General features: G+C 50.3%; 1 protein-coding gene across 1 annotated transcript; it reads right to left on the reverse strand.

The window, feature by feature from the left end:
- Positions 1 to 10,017: 10,017 nt before the first annotated feature.
- LOC128732094 (dipeptidase 1) lies at positions 10,018 to 16,146 on the reverse strand. Its single transcript, XM_053825257.1, has 8 exons — positions 15,992 to 16,146; positions 15,701 to 15,857; positions 12,547 to 12,679; positions 12,074 to 12,471; positions 10,966 to 11,050; positions 10,424 to 10,499; positions 10,214 to 10,352; positions 10,018 to 10,125 (listed from the first exon to the last, which is right to left on the reverse strand). The coding sequence occupies exons 1-8, from the start codon at positions 16,144 to 16,146 to the stop codon at positions 10,018 to 10,020; spliced, it is 1,251 nt and encodes a 416-aa protein (XP_053681232.1).
- Positions 16,147 to 18,019: the final 1,873 nt, after the last annotated feature.

Raw genomic sequence — 18,019 nt, forward strand, 5'->3', positions numbered from 1 at the left:
ACTCGCTGGGGCAATGGGGATGGGATTTTTTGTCGCTTCTTTTTCGGTTGCACCATCACACCGCACTCCAGTGGGCCAACCGCCCTGCGAGGGTGCCCTCCATTGGGGTGCTTTTTTCAGCTCTTCTGGGAACTCTGCCTCATCGGTGGCATCCCGGTAGGTCTGCCTTTGATAAATGATATGACATTTATTTCGAGCTTCATATATATTTCATCCATCTGTTGCCCGGGCCGGATGGCAAAAACCGAGCGGGTGGAACGATTTTTGATGGAGCCGGCTATACGGCGCGGTCCCGCTCCGTTTGCCATGTGTTTCATAAAAATGGCCATGATTTTGTCGCGCTTATTTTTAGGTGGGTTTTTCTGTAGGCAATCGCAAACAAACAGCTAGTTTGGACGTAATGGTGGCCACGCAGCCGAGGTGATGTTATTAGTTTCTGGTGATGCGATCGCTGGTGCGATAATAAAATCGGGACGTAATAAAAATACTCCAACCCAGCGAACCATGCGGGGTCGTTCTTTGATGCGAAATTTTCTGCACGCTACAAACTGTGATATAATGCCGTCAAGCAAAAGTATTCTCTGTTGCTACGGCATCGGCACTAATTAGATACAGTTGAGACTTTATAAGCGAAACGTCGTCCGGTTGCTAACGATTCACTCCAGCGTGGCTCATCAGGCCCTTCGAAATGGGCAAGCGGAAAAAATGAAGCTCCTCGGAAGCAGATAATCCTACCGTCCGTACCGAAAAACTGTTTGCTCGGACAGTTCTCGAAGCGCGAACGTAGCGCCAGCAGCCGTTACGGAATGGAGCAAGCACCAGATGAGTACAGTGGAAAATAGAACTGAAGAAAAAAAAAAACGACACAGGAAAGTAGAAAGAATGCAGAAACAAATGCACTACCTCCTTAACGAAGATTGTTTGAACGAAAGTTGCTGTTGATGATTGGGTTAGAAATATAAATAATAACGAAAAGTTCTCAAAGATCGTACGATCCGCGCGGGATATCGTGACGCGCGGTGCGGAAGCTCTCAGGGAAGGAAAAAAGAAAATGTATCGCATCAAAGGGCGATACCGTGTCGACGCGGAAGGGGTTGGGGTCAAGATGGTGAAACTTTACCCGGAATTCGGGGTGAACAGAACTCGAGCATTAAGGGCGCGAGAAAAATGAAACATCCCGATGATGAAGTTGGTGTTTTCTCATTTGTTTCATATTATTCTTGCAAGCGGAAAGTTTTATGAAAATTTCCAACAATGGCTGTAGATAGCGACTACGTGGTTCGAGTGTCTTATGCAAAGACGCTACAATCTGCGAACAAAACTGAGCACCACCCCGGTGGTGGGTGGCAGCAGGAAAACCTCGAGAAGAGAAGAAACTCCAGCGAGATAACGAAATGTTGCAATTTGTGTTGCATCTGCACCACGCGCTTTGGGCCATTTGTATTGAATTTTTGTCTCGTTTGGATCGATAATTGAACGCTTAATTTTTGTACAATCAGAGCGGTTCGAATGCTTGTCAGACAATTACAGTCAGCAAATGTACTTGGTGACAACCAAGTACCCTTCAACGCAACCAGATTGTACGTTGTTGTTAAAAGAAAAGCTCATTTATAATCGACTGTTACGGTGGCTTGCACGGCTACTAGCTAAAGGACAATTCAATTTGCGCCTATGGAGAACAGCCTGGTGGAACCGCTAATAAAGTGGCTGGTACAGAAACGATGCTCTTAACACAGGCTAAGAGCCACCGTTCAAAGACATCATAATTCATAGTTCTTATCCAGTGCGACCTTCCTCTTGGCGAGCCTAATAAACGGACGGGAAAAGAAAGCATCTTTTGCTGCGGTTGTTGGAGCTTTTCCTTTGTTTTTTTTTGTTTTTGCTTTTTTCTGCACCCCAAACGCATTAACATGGTAGCGAGTGCTGTTCACGCCATGGCGACGAACGAAGCCACAAGATGGTAGATAATTGTTTGCAGAAAACAACAGTAATTTATTATATTTATGAACTTCCAGCGTTTGAGCTTTTTTTCTGCATTCCTTGCTTGGTAGGAGCAAAAAGGACCTACCGTGGATCGGGGTAGTTGTTGTTAGTATGGTTTATCGGTCCATTTTACTTCTGCGGTTAGTGGTGTTCGTTGGAGCTGTGTTTTTTGTGAGTTGCAGTTTTTAAAGTGTTACAAGCTTTGCAAGCTGCTTTAAGCCAACAAGAAAACCGCATTTTTCTTTTGGTTTCATGCATGTATGCATGGAATTATATGTTAATATCAGAAAGAGCCTGTTATACAATTTTTTTTAATCTAGTTTTTACATTATGTACTCGAGCAGAAAGTTGTGTTCTTTCTTCAACGAAGAATCAGTTCGTTTTCCGCACGAGAATGATTCCATCTCGAGATTAAGCCAGCTCGCAAACTTGAGCAAAGATTACATCAAAGCACGCGAGTAGTTTTCAACTTTTGAGCCTCGTTACTTATCGACTAGCGCTCAGAATAAGTACTTTCCGGGCTTAGCGCGGTAAGCAGGAATAAATTGCATGACCTACGGCGGCAGCCCCGGTGATAGATGCGATCGGCGAACGACAGTAAGCTTTCGGGAAGCGCTCACCGCAACCGATGCCGTCCCGTGCGAGTGGACAATGCAGCGCTCTCGAAGTGCCATTCGTTTTCGGCTAAACTTTGTCGTTGCAGCACCGAAGCACCGAAGAGATTGTCAAATTTAATATTAATGCTCGCTGCACCACCTATTCGTTAACAGCGGAGGTCGCACCATTCCGCCATCACGTACGTACGGTGGGCATGTGTTTGCTCTGGCCTTCCTCGGCCGAAATATGCACCGCCGACGTTCATATGTCGAGGAAAACTTTGTACGATTGCCGTTTTCTTTTCCGGCAAGCTCGGTCCGCATCGTCGGTCGGCCGTTGCGCTAGCAGCCGGTGGTTGGTGCCAAATGAAACGGAACGGATCGCCATGGAGATCGAGACGAAGGAACCCGAGTATGCAGGCTGGAAATACGGCCGGTGGAATTATGAAGTTTTCCTTCACGGATTTTGGAGACGACGGTGCGAGTGTAATCTTGCTGCGGATGAGTTTGGCTTGGTACAGGAAAAGTTACAAGCCGCCGCATAATTCATTGGCCGGGCGCATAACTTCGATCTGTTCACGGGTTTCCTGCTGCGTCCTGGTGCGAATTGTATCGTCACATACACCGATGTCAATGCGGCACACATCGAGGACTCCGTTGGGTGGGGAACCAGCTGGAACCAGGAGGGGCGAAAAATGCTTCGGGTAAACACGAATACTCATAAATTTTTCATACTGCTCATGAAGCTCAAACATTGCTCGTCGAGTTCCGTGCATCACACGTGCCCAATACCGGTGCTTGGTATGTGCAATTCTAAGGTTTTACGTTCGTGGTGGTGCGGGTGTTCGATGAAAAAAAGTTAGCACACGGTTCATGAAATATTCTCCTAAAAAGTGTACCAAGCAATCCATCGACTTCCCGATACGGTGTTGCACCGTTCACTCACCGTAAGCTCAACTTCAGCCCAACGCAAACGCAAACTAAACCCCGCAAACTACGGTCTCCTCTGCTGCAGCAACGGTAGCGAGGTTGCACTGAAGAACTGAAAATGGAAATCACTGCGATGATAAATTGCTCATGAATTTGGTAATTAAAGGCTCCGGGACCCACGGCGCGGCATCAAAGCAACCACGGAAGGCTACGCAAGGCTCGCACGTACGCAAGGCGGTTGCACCTCGAAAAGCTCGGCAGTAAACTTTGCTGGCGAACAAATCAAAGCAAGCCGGTCAGTTAGAGCATTCCTGAATAAATATGAGACATTTACGATCTCGATACACGTCCGAAACGGGACCGCCCGTGGCAAAGCTCCGGCTGCGGGTCCCGAAACGTGCGCGTGTAAGTTTTGCAGCTAACGAGAAAGCTTTTAGATTAATGTGCAATTTCATGCACCAGCTGCCTTCGCAAGCAGCCAGCGTCTGGTTGCGGTATGTTTTTCTTCCCGTTTCCCGATCCGTACCGCGATTCTTGGAGGCAAAACGGTTCCAGCGTCGTACGGAAACTCCCCGAAGACGAAACAGGAGGCGGTGCTCCATCACGGTGAGTGTTTCGTCCTTTGAGCCGGAAACTGTGCCACGGGTGTGCTGTGGCGAAAAATGACATCGCCATCAGGACGGTGGTTGGCCTATTTACAATGGAGCGAAGCGTTCGGCGGAATCATGCAGTGCAGTGCCATTCGTCGTGCGGCTCTGATGGTAGCGGCTCTGACTGACATAAGGCAAGCCTCGCAAGTGTTGAGAGTGACAAATTTTACACCGAAACCCGCACCTCTGGCCGTCAAGACGCGTGGTGCGTGGTGTATATTCTTCCAAGGCCTTTGTTTTGCGCTATAAATGGCAGCCATTAGGGCGCGCCGGAATGGTGGGTAATTATGCGGTGGAAACGAAATGTCCTGAAATTGAATACACACTCACGGGGCGGTTTAGGGTCACGTTGTGAACGGTGCACCGGCTGCCAGTTCCCAGCACAAGATCTGCTATCTGGTGAAGTGAGTGATGTTCGTTTTAACGTACCCTGGTGCCGTAGATACAATCGGCACGTATTTCTAACGAACATACCCGTTCGATGTCCGCCATCAGTCCGGAAATGACGCGTCAAAAAATGAACAACTGCCAAAAAAAAAATACGTTGCATTTCCTGTCCCCATACGGCAAGGGATATGCCCGTTCAAAGCTCAGCACCAGTCGAGGGTTTTTGTTTGGAAATAAAAGAAAACCACTATCAGCATATCCTTCGAGCGTTGTAGTCACGGGAAGTGGCACAGAATGGAAAATGTCATGCGTCATGTCACGGGGCATGCATGCGTCCAGTAGAATCAGCCAAACCGGCATGTCGAATTTTGGTCGAATTGCTGAGAATATGGTTGTGCGAAACAGGATAAGCTTGCCAGTCGAACGGCTACATTTAAACATCTTGTGACATTCTAGTGATGATGCCAAAGTACAGCTGCATAGAAAAATATCCCCGGCAGCCATGAACTCTTGCAAGAGCTTGATTATCATTCAACGGACCTTTAAAGTCTTTCAAAGCCCTGAATGACGGCCTCTTCAGAGTTTTTCAAATCCCAGCCCAAACGAACGAACGAAACGATGGAGAAAATGGAAGCCCCTTTTATAAACAACGTGTGTCCGTGCTGGCCTTTCTTCTCGGTAATCATTACACCTTTTTCCGTCGCGATTATGCCCGGAACGTCCAGCTGTCACGAGCAGTGCCTTTCACGGTGTGGCAAATTTTAACGTCCACTTCGACCGTACCACGTACGCCCCATTCAACGCTGACCGTAATGAGCGCAGTTCCGCAGTGGTAACCCTATCTGGTGTGCTTTTAGCTTACTCGTCCCGTCGACCTGATGCCGCTTTTGTCGCTCCAACTCCTAAATTCCTCTGATCCAAGGACAGAAACATGTTTCGAATACACTGCCATCGTGTTTCCACGGGGCTTTGGAAAAAGGGGTTCACCCTCTGTCCGTGCTCCCACGCGTTACCAAAGGGGCTTGCTGATGCTCGATCCAAAAAGCTTCGTTAAACGAAAAACGGTCAGCGCGCAAAAGCCGAAGCTAGGAGCGAGGAGACGATCCTGCACCGGTTTGGGTGGGGGTTTTCTCGAAGGCTTAAAGGACACGAAAACAATACGCCCGCACGAACGCCAAAGACGGAGTGGTTTCATTTTTCGGTTGCCGTACATTTTCACGTTTCCGCTTCATTTATTTAGGCGTTGCCGCTGCTGCTGCTGCTGTGGAAAACTTCAACCCTCACGTGAAGCAGGAAGAAGCGGCACGCCGGTCGGATGCGGAAATCTGTTTTGCTTTTACCCTCCGAGGCGCTTCGGGCGAGTGCAAGATGTACGCCTCCGTACAGGCAAGTAGTGCAAAAGCACGAAGTGATCTTCTGCGAACCGTACGGTCGAAAGATGACTGATTATGGGGATGGAATTGAATTCGAGGATGCTCGAGGGCCATTACTCGTGTATTAAAGCGTTTTTCCGAACCACCCAGAGCGTGCGGTGGAGAGATGGAAAAAAGAGGATGCGAAAGTGTGAGAGCCGGGTAAATACCATACCGGTGCGAAAGCGATACGTTATGTAGCGCTGGTGTTTGGTTTTCGTAGCGTTTTCTTTCGCATGAACCGGCCGCCGGAGACACCAACAATGCTGCGGATGATAGCGAAATAAACGGCTTTGAGAGCATTCTGGCAAATCGCTTTTCTTTCTCGTTCGTTTAAAGGCGTACTACCGCTGGCGTTGCAGCAAAAGCACGCACAGAATAGTTACGGTCTTGCGTGGGAATGGGGGCGTTTTTTTAAGGAGCGGCCTACATTATGCTCGCTCGTAACTTTACGTATCGATGTTCGAACATGAAACTCCGGAACCCAAAAGTTCGGCTGAGGAAAGATGATGGATTCATGATCATGCAGAAAAAAAACCCCACACACATACACGCTTGTGCGGGTGCTTTGCCCACAGAGTATCGAGTTGGGAGCTGGTGGCTTGAGAGAGCATGTTTTCGATTTCCATCGCTTTACATCGACGCGGTACGTGTTCGCGATGAAAGTCGGGCTGCGGCCTTTGGGGTCGAAAGAAATGGGTGCCTTGAGCAAGCCAGGATACTACGACCAAAGCAAACACCAGCAATCGCAAACCGGCGGGTCCATGGATGCGTGGAAATGGAGAAACATCGCAAGAGTGAAGCTTCGTTCCTTTGGAAGAATGAACGGCCCGGATACAAGTCGTGCCGTGGTTGGAACCGGGGCTACAGGCACCCGGACGTGCGATGATTGATGAGGAAAATGACTGGAAATGAAAGGATCAGCGAGCGGCGATCGTCTATCGTCGTCGTCCATTGCCGGGCTCGTCCTGTCAGGAACGCCTCGAAGCGATACATTTCGAACGGTTGGAAAGATTTATGGGAGCGCCGACCCGCATAAGTTGCCCGGTGCACCGGGTTTCGTTTGCTGCATTTCCGGCATGGCTTTCGATCACGCTTTGAAGGGGCTTGGTTAGGCTGCCAGGCGCCATTTTAGGAAGTGCTGAAAATCATTTACGTGACCATGGGTTTATCTTTCACAGGGAAGGGGCATTATTTGCAAAGGAGAAAATCGGCGAAAGAAAAAAAACGGACACGAACAAGGCACTCGGGCATGTTGATGTGACTTTCAAATGTTTATTAAACAATTTATTTATAGCTTTTCTCACCTCTCTTTCTCTGCATCTATATCCTTCTTGCTTTCTCTGTCTTGCATCCTCTGGCTTAACGCTTACAACGGTTAGTTCCTGGTGTGATTCGTTCATTCGTTCATCTATGTGTTTTATTTTTATTTCTCTCCAACTTGCTCCTGAAGTCTCGATTCCTATTAAACTTTGTGTTTGTATTTGCTTCTGTAATATATTTCGTTCATTTGCATCTCGATTTTGCTCCTGCATCGAATGATTAGTTTCTAACGACTTTACCCCAATCGCCTACAATTCCCATCTCCCGTGAACGTCATTGATCCTATTGTACAGGCGAGTAGTCACGGCCTGGGGGCTGGCACGCAACTGCCCGCTGGAAACTTGTTTATTTTACTTTTTTCGTTTACTTTGGTCTCTTCAGTGTTTCATCTCCGGCCTTAGCATAATACTACAAAACGAGCTTCATTTGGCATTCTGTGGGGCATGACGGGGATACTGTTGTGGTGGATGAGAGACAACAAACCAAACGGACACGCATCCTGGAATGACACCGTGAACGATCCGCATCACTCTCGGCTTCGCTAATATACTGATTGTTGTACGAGCTACGGGCAGCTATGTTTGGTTGGGGGAGTTGGATTGTTTTTCCGGTTCTTTGGGAGTGCATTCGACCAGCTTCACCGGACAGTAAACTACCATATCGTACAAACAGTGTAGGAGCCTAGCGCCTCATCTGCCACGGGCGATGAGTTTATACTCCGTGTCGATTTCGAATATTTCGATTATGAGACTGTAATCGCTGTCAATAGTTCTAATTTACAAACACTTTGCTTAGCTAAACGTTATGTTTCATTGTAGAGTTCTGTATAGAGATATACACGGATGTACCGAGCCTGTCCGATTCGGCAGTCGTTCTCATGCTGCAATCTTGAACGCAAATCCCCCTGAGCCGTTTGGTTGGCCTGGTAACAGAGCAAATAACTCGAACGGATCGACACTTTTAAAGTGCGCACCTTTATCATGAAATCGGTCATAATGATCGCAGCCATTCGTGCAATGTACAACGGAATGTCCTGGCACCAACATACCCCATTAAGTGGTGCGGAAACAAAGCAAAACAAAACAAAAACCGAAGCACGAAGCTTTGCCCCATTCGCACCGGGGCTCTTGTTGAATGAATCCCACTTTAACCGTTACCGTTGTGATAAATCAATCAGCTGTCCGTGAATCCTGTCGGAAGCGGGACACAAACAACCGCCATTTGCCATTTATGTGTGTTTGAGTGTGTGTGTTTGTTTGTGTTTTTTTGTTGTGAGTTTCACCGTTTGCTGCCAGAATGGCACAAGGTGGCGAAACGAAGGGCACCTCACTCGCGGCTGTACGGTGATTTAATGTGTTTATGTTTTATTACACTGGCCCGATTGACCACCGACGGGGGTGGGTTCGATGACGGTGGTGGGTAGTTAAAGATGATGGATGGATAAGGAGCGTCCGCGTGCGTGCATGCACGCGCGTAACAATAAATGGAATTTAATTTACCTGCACAGTTCGGATGGTGGAGCGTCTATGCCTATATACAGATTGTTTCCCGTTTGGTAGAGCGTGTAATTTACAGGCTTGTCCAGATGCCGATATTTAAGTTAAAGTGGGCTCTCGTCCCGGGAAAGCTTGTGGAATCGAAAACACGCCTCGAGGCGGAGTCGATATGTTCTGTGAATGCGAGATCCTACCTAAAAGGATGCACGCGGGCTCCAGAAGGACCGCGAGTCCGAGAAGTTGATCGGTAGGGTTTGTTTCTGTTGCACATGTGGTTGGTGTAAGCGGGGAGTTTCAATACAAATATATCACATTTCGATTTGACGAGTTTTTTCTCCATTGATCATCGAGTGTACGCGCTGGAGAACGAAACAGAACCGAACGCATCGAGAGACAACGACATCGGACATTGATCGAGTGTGGCTGCCTCCATTAGCCACGAGACAGCTGATTGATTACGTTACAAAGGGCGAAATGTAGCGCAGCGTGTTTGAGGGAACAAAAAAAGGGATAAACCAAACCCAGACCAAGGTGGCCTTCTTTCGTCCTTCACTGACATACCGTGGTACCGATCGCTGCCGATTGCAGCTAGCAATCCGCTTTAAACCGTTTCGTTCCGTTTGCAGTGTATCATCGCTACATGATAGGGTATGTACAATTATCTACCATACTTTTAGTTACAGCTACTTTGGGTTTGACGATGTCACCTTCAACCTAACCACCGTCTCGTCTGCGCATCTCACAAAGATGCCGACGATGGAGACGCCTTGGAGTGATCTGCTTTCCGAGTCACCCTGTACGAGATTCCCTGGCGCAGGAGTAAATGCATCTTACACTACGTACCTTACTGATGTGGGGGTAAAATGTAGAGTTAAACTACGACCATTCGCCTGCCACTCGGATGTGACCAGAATGTGCCAGCCTGTTTGCGGAATGGTTTGATTCGTGGGCACTCCGCAGTCGATTTACGCGTCCACGTGGTTGAATTGTGCTACGGGAAGAACGGAAGTGGGCTCCACAGCCTGCATACGAGCGGCGCCGAGTACCGGAGAACCGTGAGTTAGTGAGTGATATGCAATAAAATGGCGTAGCGACTCGCCGCATTCTCGAAGGTCGTGGCCACCCTTCAGCCGCTGGTCCAACGCTCGATGCCAGCAACCGCATGGCTCACGTGGATCCGCTCGAGGGCGTACGAACGCGGAAGGCCGGCGTAGTCGGCGGTGGAACCGGTGGCACTTCATCACGTCCGTGGTCCCGAGTAGCGGCAATACGAGCGGCCAAGAATATCCTCCGGTGGTATCGATTGGTCGATGGGCAGCATTCCCTGGGCTTCCAGTTGGTCCCGTACCTGGCACGAGCGGGAAAACAAACCACAAGCAAAAACATCCGCTGTAAGCCGAGATGAAGTCGCGAACGCGCACGAAACACCTGCTTACCTGTTCGACTTGCCGGAACACTCGTATGAGATTCCGACCGGCTAGCTTTGCTATGTCTTCCTCGGTCCACCGTTCTGATTCTAGCAGTTCTGCGAACAGGTAGGGATACCTGGAGACATCCTCGAGTCCTTGGGGCACCCTGTGAATGGAGAAAATGGTTACACGTTACACGACCATACGGAATGGAACGTGCCCGGTTCGAGTACTCACAAATTCACTCCGTCATATCCAGCGCCAATGCCAACGTGATCGACTCCTGCCACATCTCGGATGTGGTTGATGTGAGCTAGTGAGTAGAGAAAGGAAGCGAGTTTCAGTTTGGATGAAAGAACCGTCTGTGAAAGCTTGAGACCAAAATTAAGCACGGTAAATAAAAAACCACCCTAAGGAACGTTCACCATCCACTGGGACGGGCTTTTCCACGTGGCTTTGTACATCCGAAATTTATAATCCAATCTAAGGTCACTAGATCAGCTGGCGGAAATTTGCCGTACCCCATACGTCAACCATTTTAATGATTTCTCTGGCTGCTGGTGGACCCGTTTTTCCGAGTGCCTCTCGGGTGTGCTAGTAGTAGGGGTGAAATTTGTGCCATTTTTTTGTTGTTGCACCATTCCCATTTTCGTGTGTTTTTTTGACCCAAAGGTTACGGTCTCGTTAGTGGCGAGTGACCGTTGGCTTCAAATTTCGGTGCATTAGAGCGTCCCACCCGGAGTGCGCGGGCTGCTTTGCCGTGCTTTGCCCATACTCACCCACGACATCCTTAAGGGTGGCCTTTTCGCCGCAGCTCACAAAATGGGGATAGAATGCAACCATGACGAGCCCCCCGTTAACGGCCTGCATCCGGGTTCGAAAGGTTGTTGCGAATGTTGCGAGTAGCGCATCCGAGGGGTCGACGAGGTTTTCCGAGTGGTCGGGTGACGGCAAATTGGTAGCGGAAATTGGTTTTCCGAGGTCCGAAGCCGTGCCATTGTGTTGCCGAAGGCCGCGACATGTGGTCCCGGGTGTTGTCCGGTAGTTCCGTTCGTCCGTTGTGGGATGCGAGTAGCAAGCGATAAAGAAGAGTAAAAGAACTCCCATGAAGAACGGATACATTTACCCACCCGTGCCCTTTTTTTCGACGGACATTAGCCATCGTTTGCCACCGTCAGGTCGAGTTTTCGAGGTTCGCGTTTGATTTCGATTGTGGGCGAACGATGGCCCGCTTTCCGTGAAAAACCCCGACACAAACGCTCGCCCAAACTCGTCCCCATCGACCGTGAACCGGTCGCACTGAAATATTCATATTTCTGTGCTGATTTTTAATTAATTTCTTGTTATTCTTTTCCGAGCAGGGCGCGCGTGTTCGATGTCACCGATGCGAAGATGCGACGAGGGATGCGACGATGCGCTCGCACCCCACGGACGGGCTCCGCATGGTTCTAAAACGACAATGTCTGGCAGTCGATCCAGGCGGTCGCAACGCGGCTATATTAAATTTCATCAAATTATGCAAATATTTAGGATCGTCACCGTCCCGGCCGGTGGCTAGCGCGAGGGAAGCGAACAGCAAAACAAAGAAGAAAAAATATTGTTTAAAAATCCACAAAATAAAGGCAAAAATAATATCCACCGGCGAGCCGGCGGGACGTAAGTCTCGTTGATCACCAAACTGGCTCGCCCGATGGGGCTAGCGCTAAATTATATATATTTCTAGATGGACATCCCGGGCTTTCGCCTAGGGCCGGGTCTGCAATGTGGGTAGGATTTTGTGCTTTTAATTCGCTCCCCGTCTAACTTCATTAGCATTGGGAGCGTGAACGGGGGGTTTCGGTTGCAGATTTTTAATTGGATCGCGTGAACGCGAACGCGCAAACTTACGATCCGCTTGAGCACGTGGTCGGGCACGTTGCGTGAGCTGTTGCAGATGGCGTGAGCAGACGAGTGCGAAAAGATGACGGGAGCCTTTGAGGTGGCCAGCGCGTCCAACATCGTCGGCACGGACACGTGCGACAGGTCCACGATCATCCCGAGCCGGTTCATCTCGGTGACGACGAGCGTACCGAAATGGGACAACCCGCCGATATGAGGCACCCGGCCTGGCTCATCAACTTTGCAGCAGTCCGCCCACGGGGTGTTGCATGTGTGCGTGAGTGTGAGGTAGCGAGCACCTAGCTGGTAGAAGGTCCGCAGCACTCCGAGACTGGTGCCAATCGAATGGCCTCCCTCGATACCGATCAAACTCGCCAGTTTGCCCGATCGATGGCTTTCCTCGATGCCTGTGAATGAAACGTTGGTTTCGTTAGGCACGTGATCGAGGAAGGTAGAACACCACCTTGGAAGGAGATACTCACCATCGGCCGTTGTGACCAGGGCCATGTGCTGCGGGTAGAGATTGACTAGCCGTCGTATGAGATCGATCTGCTCCAGCGTTAATTGCACTGCGTCCAAATGTTGCGACGAGCAGGGCGCATAAGCCGACCAGAACTGGAATCGCAAAGGAGTGTGACGCGGAGAATGAATGAAACGAGGAAGCGAGAAGGATGACCAACGGAGGTCAACCATAAACGATAGGCTTTACGATGGCGCGTACACGACGTCGAGGCGAGGAGTCAAACAGCAGATCAAACATTTACCAAGCCAACCCAAACGGCACGCAATCACGGACGGGTCGTAAATTTTCGCAGGACTCCGCATCGGAAGCAGGAAGTCGATATGCCGCAGCCGCAGGGGGCCCAGTTACTAACCGTGCATGGTGGAATTGCGTGTAAAATGATTTACGCGAGCGACCGCGGGAGAAAGTCCAGTGGCCGGAAACGGGGCACCGTAAAACATGGCAGCAAGGCGTCACGATGGAGGCGCCTGGTGTTTTTTTTTTCACTCAACTCTCTCTCTCTCTGTCTCTCTGTGTGTGTCCATTTCCCCCACGGTGTTGCGGTCGGTCGTGGCAAAGGGGGAGCGTCTTGGGAAACGTGTGGAAGAAAGCGTAAAAGACGTGTTCAACTACCCGCAGTCGGCAGTCGGCAGCTAATCGACTGCTCACCGGGAGTACGGTTGTGACCGGCCGGTCTCACGACTCTCGCCGATGATAAGGACAATCACGAGGCATAAAGATAACATTAGCAAAACCACCTTCCGACGGGCGGCACTGGAGGACTTCTGCGTTTGACCTTTTTCGTCGAGGGCTCGAAACCGGCCGCCAGGGTCCCGTGCCGGGTGAAATTCCCCGGGCTTCCCAGCGCACCGAGGGAGATGAAGAGATGAAGTTTGGCCCGAGATTGAAAGAAGATTGGACCGTCATTGTCGTCTCAAGGGGACAATCAAGGAGCTACCGTCCTCGGGCAAGGGCAACCGAGGACTAACAGGGGCGCAAGTTGAACCAGCATAAGAAGAAGTTAGAAAAGAAGCACAAATGGAATCGTATTCTAACGCCCCTTTCGACCCGCGCGCAGGAGCCGAACGAGGCGTTGAAGACGGTAGGGCTGCGGTTTGGCTTCGTTTGCATAGGGTTTTGCTTTGGGTTTCCATCCATTTGTGCTCGAGTCCGGGACTCGTCAGTCCCAAGACTTCCACGTCTCGGGAGCGTATTTTTTACTGTTGTGGGAATGAATTATTTATTCCACTCTCGAGAGTTGTGCGAGAAGACCGACACGTTCAAGAGGGTCGTCAGCGCAACGAAATGGTCAGCCATTCCTGTTCCTGGCTGACTGAGCGAGAGTGAGAGAGAAAGAGAGAGAGAGAACGATAGCAAACGAAGGAGCCGGAGTGAATCATTTAATTTTTATGGCAATGCTTCTGATTGAGGCTTTATCTTCAATTAAACTACCCCGGAGTGGTGTTGATTTTTGCCGGTCGGTGTCTCGTCGGAGCTTTGCACTTCCACGGTAAGGTGCGAAGAACAAAATTAACATCAAAAGGGGCCTTGAGCAAACTCGAGCGATGGCGGTGAGTTGTTTTAAACATTTGTCCCGTTCGCTTATTACACGACTCGCTCATTAGGCGTGCGGCTTGCGATGGCTTCATCCTGCCCGGGTGGCGATAAAAGCGGATGAAGTTTTCGTGTCGAGTTTAAAGACGACGAGCGTGGGTGGAGGAAAAAAAACCAACCAAACAAGCGTACACCATGAAGTTAACTACCGGTCAGGCGATGGTGCCATCCGTCTTCACCGGAAGAAGCGCACATCATCGGTAGCCGGCATCGTCCAGTACTTGCCACGCACAAGATGCCCACCCTGTGATAAGCGTCGCGTGGGTAAAGCGAAAAAACTTGTTTTAGCTTTCGAGCGGTATTCCATAAAATCGAAGCACCGACCCGATGAGTGCCGTGGTTGTTTTGAGGCTTCGCCTTCGCCTGGTCCGATCCGAATACGGTGCCCGAAAGGGCGATAGTAAAACGGTAAAGCTCGCACAACATCCATCAAACCGTCAAAAGTTGGCCGACGTTTTTTGCTCCTCGCAGTTCGCCTCAGACAGTTCCAGAGGTGGTGTGAAAATTCGCTTGAAAATAGTCCGGAACGGGGCGAGTTTTTATCACGTCCTCGAGATGGGAACCAACACGATAGAGATGATAGCACTCCCGAGGGTGATACGGTTTCGGGCTTTGGCCACTCTCGGCCGGACGGAGATGGAGACATTATGCCGGCTCACTCGTTCGGTTCGTTGACGGCGTTTCCGGCGTGGCCATTTCCATTACACGCACGCCGATGAGGCCGAGGAAGGGCGAGAAAATTAGTTCCCACTCCCGGGGAGAAGTAAGCGAACGAGAAGAGAATGAACGTGGAAAAAAAATACTCAAGCATGCTTCGTTATTGCTGGAAGCTTTCGACGCACTCGTTTCAGGCGGATGCTGGCGTGACTTGGAAATCGAGTATCCGGCACGAAGACGCTGATAGCGATGATGACCGTGGCGATGCGGCAGATGACAGCCGGGAGAATTCCGTGCCACCGACCGTCCGCTTCGATTCCCGATCCGTCCGGGACCCGGGATGTCTGTTCCCGGGCGGGATAACGCGGCTCGGGACTGGCATGGAGCTGATGTTTGCGAGACGGAGCCATTATCTGCCTAGCGCGTTGCTTTCCCGTTCGCGGCACGCTTCACTTCTTACGTGGCGTGGAAAATCACGTAAACCAACGGTGACACAACAAGGGGCAAAAGCAGAGGACTCAAACCACACTTTAATGGGAGAATGTTTTTTTTCCTTCATCCTATCATGAACTGATGGTTGGAACTGTGGGTTTTTTTTTGTCGTCCGACCAATTTCAGGATAACTGGTTGAAAATAATCGTCAAACGCTTGTGCCCCGGTTTGGTGCAGATTGAGTGCGGGTGCCGTGATTAGCACTCTGGGGCGTGCCATGATAGCGCCTGGAGGTCGAAACGCCTTCACTTTCGGCTTTTCCGTTTGGGATGTTTGAACAAAAAATTATCGCCTTTTTGGTGGGGGCGCCTATCGGCATGACCGATTGCGATGCGGCACGCGAAGTGCTTGGACGAGGGAGTCTTACTTACCTGTGCTGAAACCATGCCCTCTTTCAAGCGCCGCAAGTCCGTATGGCTCCAGGCACTCGTCGACCAGGGTGTGATGTCGCGGAGATCCTCCCCAAACCGGAACTCGCGTAATTGGTTTTTGAGGAACTTCCGTATATTCCACGGTAGATCGTTGTGTCTGTCGAGCGAAGCACACAGAGTGAGAAAGAGATAAAGATGGAGAAGGAGAGAGAGAAGAACGCGAATTAAAAATCATCTTATCATATCGAAGCACCCCCATCGTTGGTGGGGTTTTTCGCGAGATCATCTTACCCATCGATTAAAGGCACTTCCTTCAGCACTTTGCGCACGATCTCCATCCGCTCCTCGAGCTGGATGGCGAGGCATGTCGAAATCAGATGGGCGATTATTGTCCAGAAGAAAATCCCGCACAGAATGAAGCCTTCGATAGGCTTCCGGCGACGCATGGCGCCGTCCTGCAGGCAACGTCCCCGACGTCCACGTCGTCGCAGTCGTCGTCCTTGCCGTTCGCGCTGCCGAGTGATCACGCTGGATCCCGGTGCGTTTTTATTCGCGATTCACTGGTGAATCCTTCGCCTTCTCTCGCAGTCTCGCTGGGGCGATGAGAACCGAACCGGTGGCGCAAGTTCGGCCCGTAACGATTGAATGAACCGGTAAACGATGTACAGCACAAGGATGAGGATTTTAATGCCGGAGCAACGGCAGCTGCTGCTGCTGCCACGAGTGTGCTGAACTGCTGTCAGATTTCGTCCTTACCGGGACGAAAAGGTGGTTGAATCGTTCACAAAGCTCGTCTGAATGCAACGGACCGATGAGGCGTGCGCCAATATCGTTATCGAACCTCCTCGGTGTGCCATCGGCTGGTGATAATGAGGGTATCAAGCTGCTCACCTGCTTCTGAGCGCGTTGCAACACTGCAGGCGTCGTGATTGGGATGAGCAACCGCGATGGATGAAATACCTATCCCAAACGCAAAAGCCGGTCGAGTGCAGACTGATTAGGAACGGCTGACGAGCTATGAGTGAGAGAAAAAAGAAAAGAAAAGAGCATGATGCCAAAGCGCGTCAAAGGCCAACGAACAGTTTGGCGTGGAAGCTTTGCCTCCACACCACCGTGAGAGTGGGCTGAATTGGATTAAAATCTATTTTTGCTGAAACCAGGAAAAACGCCACGAGTTAGTATTCTGCGCCACTTTGCACACGGGATATATGGGAACCATCCGAATACCAGCAATACGATCGAACTTCCGGTCGGTGGAAACGGATCCATGTTTGAACTTCATTATCGATACCGAGCCTCCTAACGAGGCGTTGTTTCGACGTTTAATCAACTGCCTTTGCTGGCCTTAATTGTGAGAGCGCGTCTCGATTGTTGGATCTGAGCCAAGGCAGCGAGCAGGACTGCCGTGTCTGTTAAAGGAGTGCACAATATATTCACCATACTCGATCCTCTCATCCATGTGGCAGTTATTGGAACCGTCGCATTTACACGTAGCGAAAACGCGCATCGCTGGAGTAGGCTCAATAGTAGCCCCGGCGTTTGCGGAGGGTTCGTGTAAATTTGTCTCAATACTTGATCGTTTCGTTTGTCACGTGTGCTTCACGGCATGGTTTCAACGGGTGGGTTGATTAAATTTTAAGCCTTTCTCGTTCGAGCTCGTCTCGATTCCAGGAGAAATGCATCCGCAAAGGCACCCAAAGATGCAAGAAGTCAGCCATTGGATCAAACGGGCCATCAGTCAGTGTTTGCGGTTCGAGTTTCGTATCTGCATTAGGTCAACCGCACACCCAGCGCCACAATGTGTACGGTGTGGTGTGCAAGCGAATAGCCTTCCAATCCCGTCCCTAACGAGCGTTCGTCTGCGTATGATGCACATGCACGGATAGCCCTTTCCGCCATCTTCGAGCCTAAAGCCCGGCTACTTTGGCAACGGTTACTGGTTCAGGCAGGGATCAATAATACACACCGCAGCCACAGCCGATCGGGGATCGAGACGGTTGCTGCTTGGTTGGCTGTGCGTTATTGATCGGAAATTATCCCTTTCCGGCAGGGGTTCCGACTCAGCCAGGCGAAGACGATGTTTGAGTAATCGAATGACGGAGATACGCATCAGATGCACCGCAGATGGCAGATGCGGCCCCGGGAAAGAATACCCCACCGGTGCTCCAGCTGAACCATGCCAACTAGCAAATAATCCCTGTACGTCCGAGAAGCGAGCGCCACCCGCGAGGCCGGGAAAAACGGAAGCGGTAAACGGCTCATGAAGCACGATCCGGAAAGGCAAATTGGCAGAGAAAGCAACTACTGCAACCGTACGCC

The sequence above is a fragment of the Anopheles nili genome, chromosome 2 (genome assembly GCF_943737925.1).
Source record: "Anopheles nili chromosome 2, idAnoNiliSN_F5_01, whole genome shotgun sequence".
NCBI classification, from domain to species: Eukaryota; Metazoa; Arthropoda; class Insecta; order Diptera; family Culicidae; genus Anopheles; species Anopheles nili.

Bases quoted from the DNA above. Each gene is read 5' to 3' on its own strand.
- LOC128732094 (XM_053825257.1), bottom strand. From the start codon at position 16,146: ATGCGTCGCCGGAAGCCTATCGAAGGCTTCATTCTGTGCGGGATTTTC. The intron at 10,500-10,965 runs GTGAGTATGGGC...TCTACTCACTAG, and splicing joins CACCCTTAAGGATGTCGTGG to CTCACATCAACCACATCCGA. The intron at 10,126-10,213 runs GTAAGCAGGTGT...CGCTCGTGCCAG, and splicing joins TGTTCCGGCAAGTCGAACAG to GTACGGGACCAACTGGAAGC.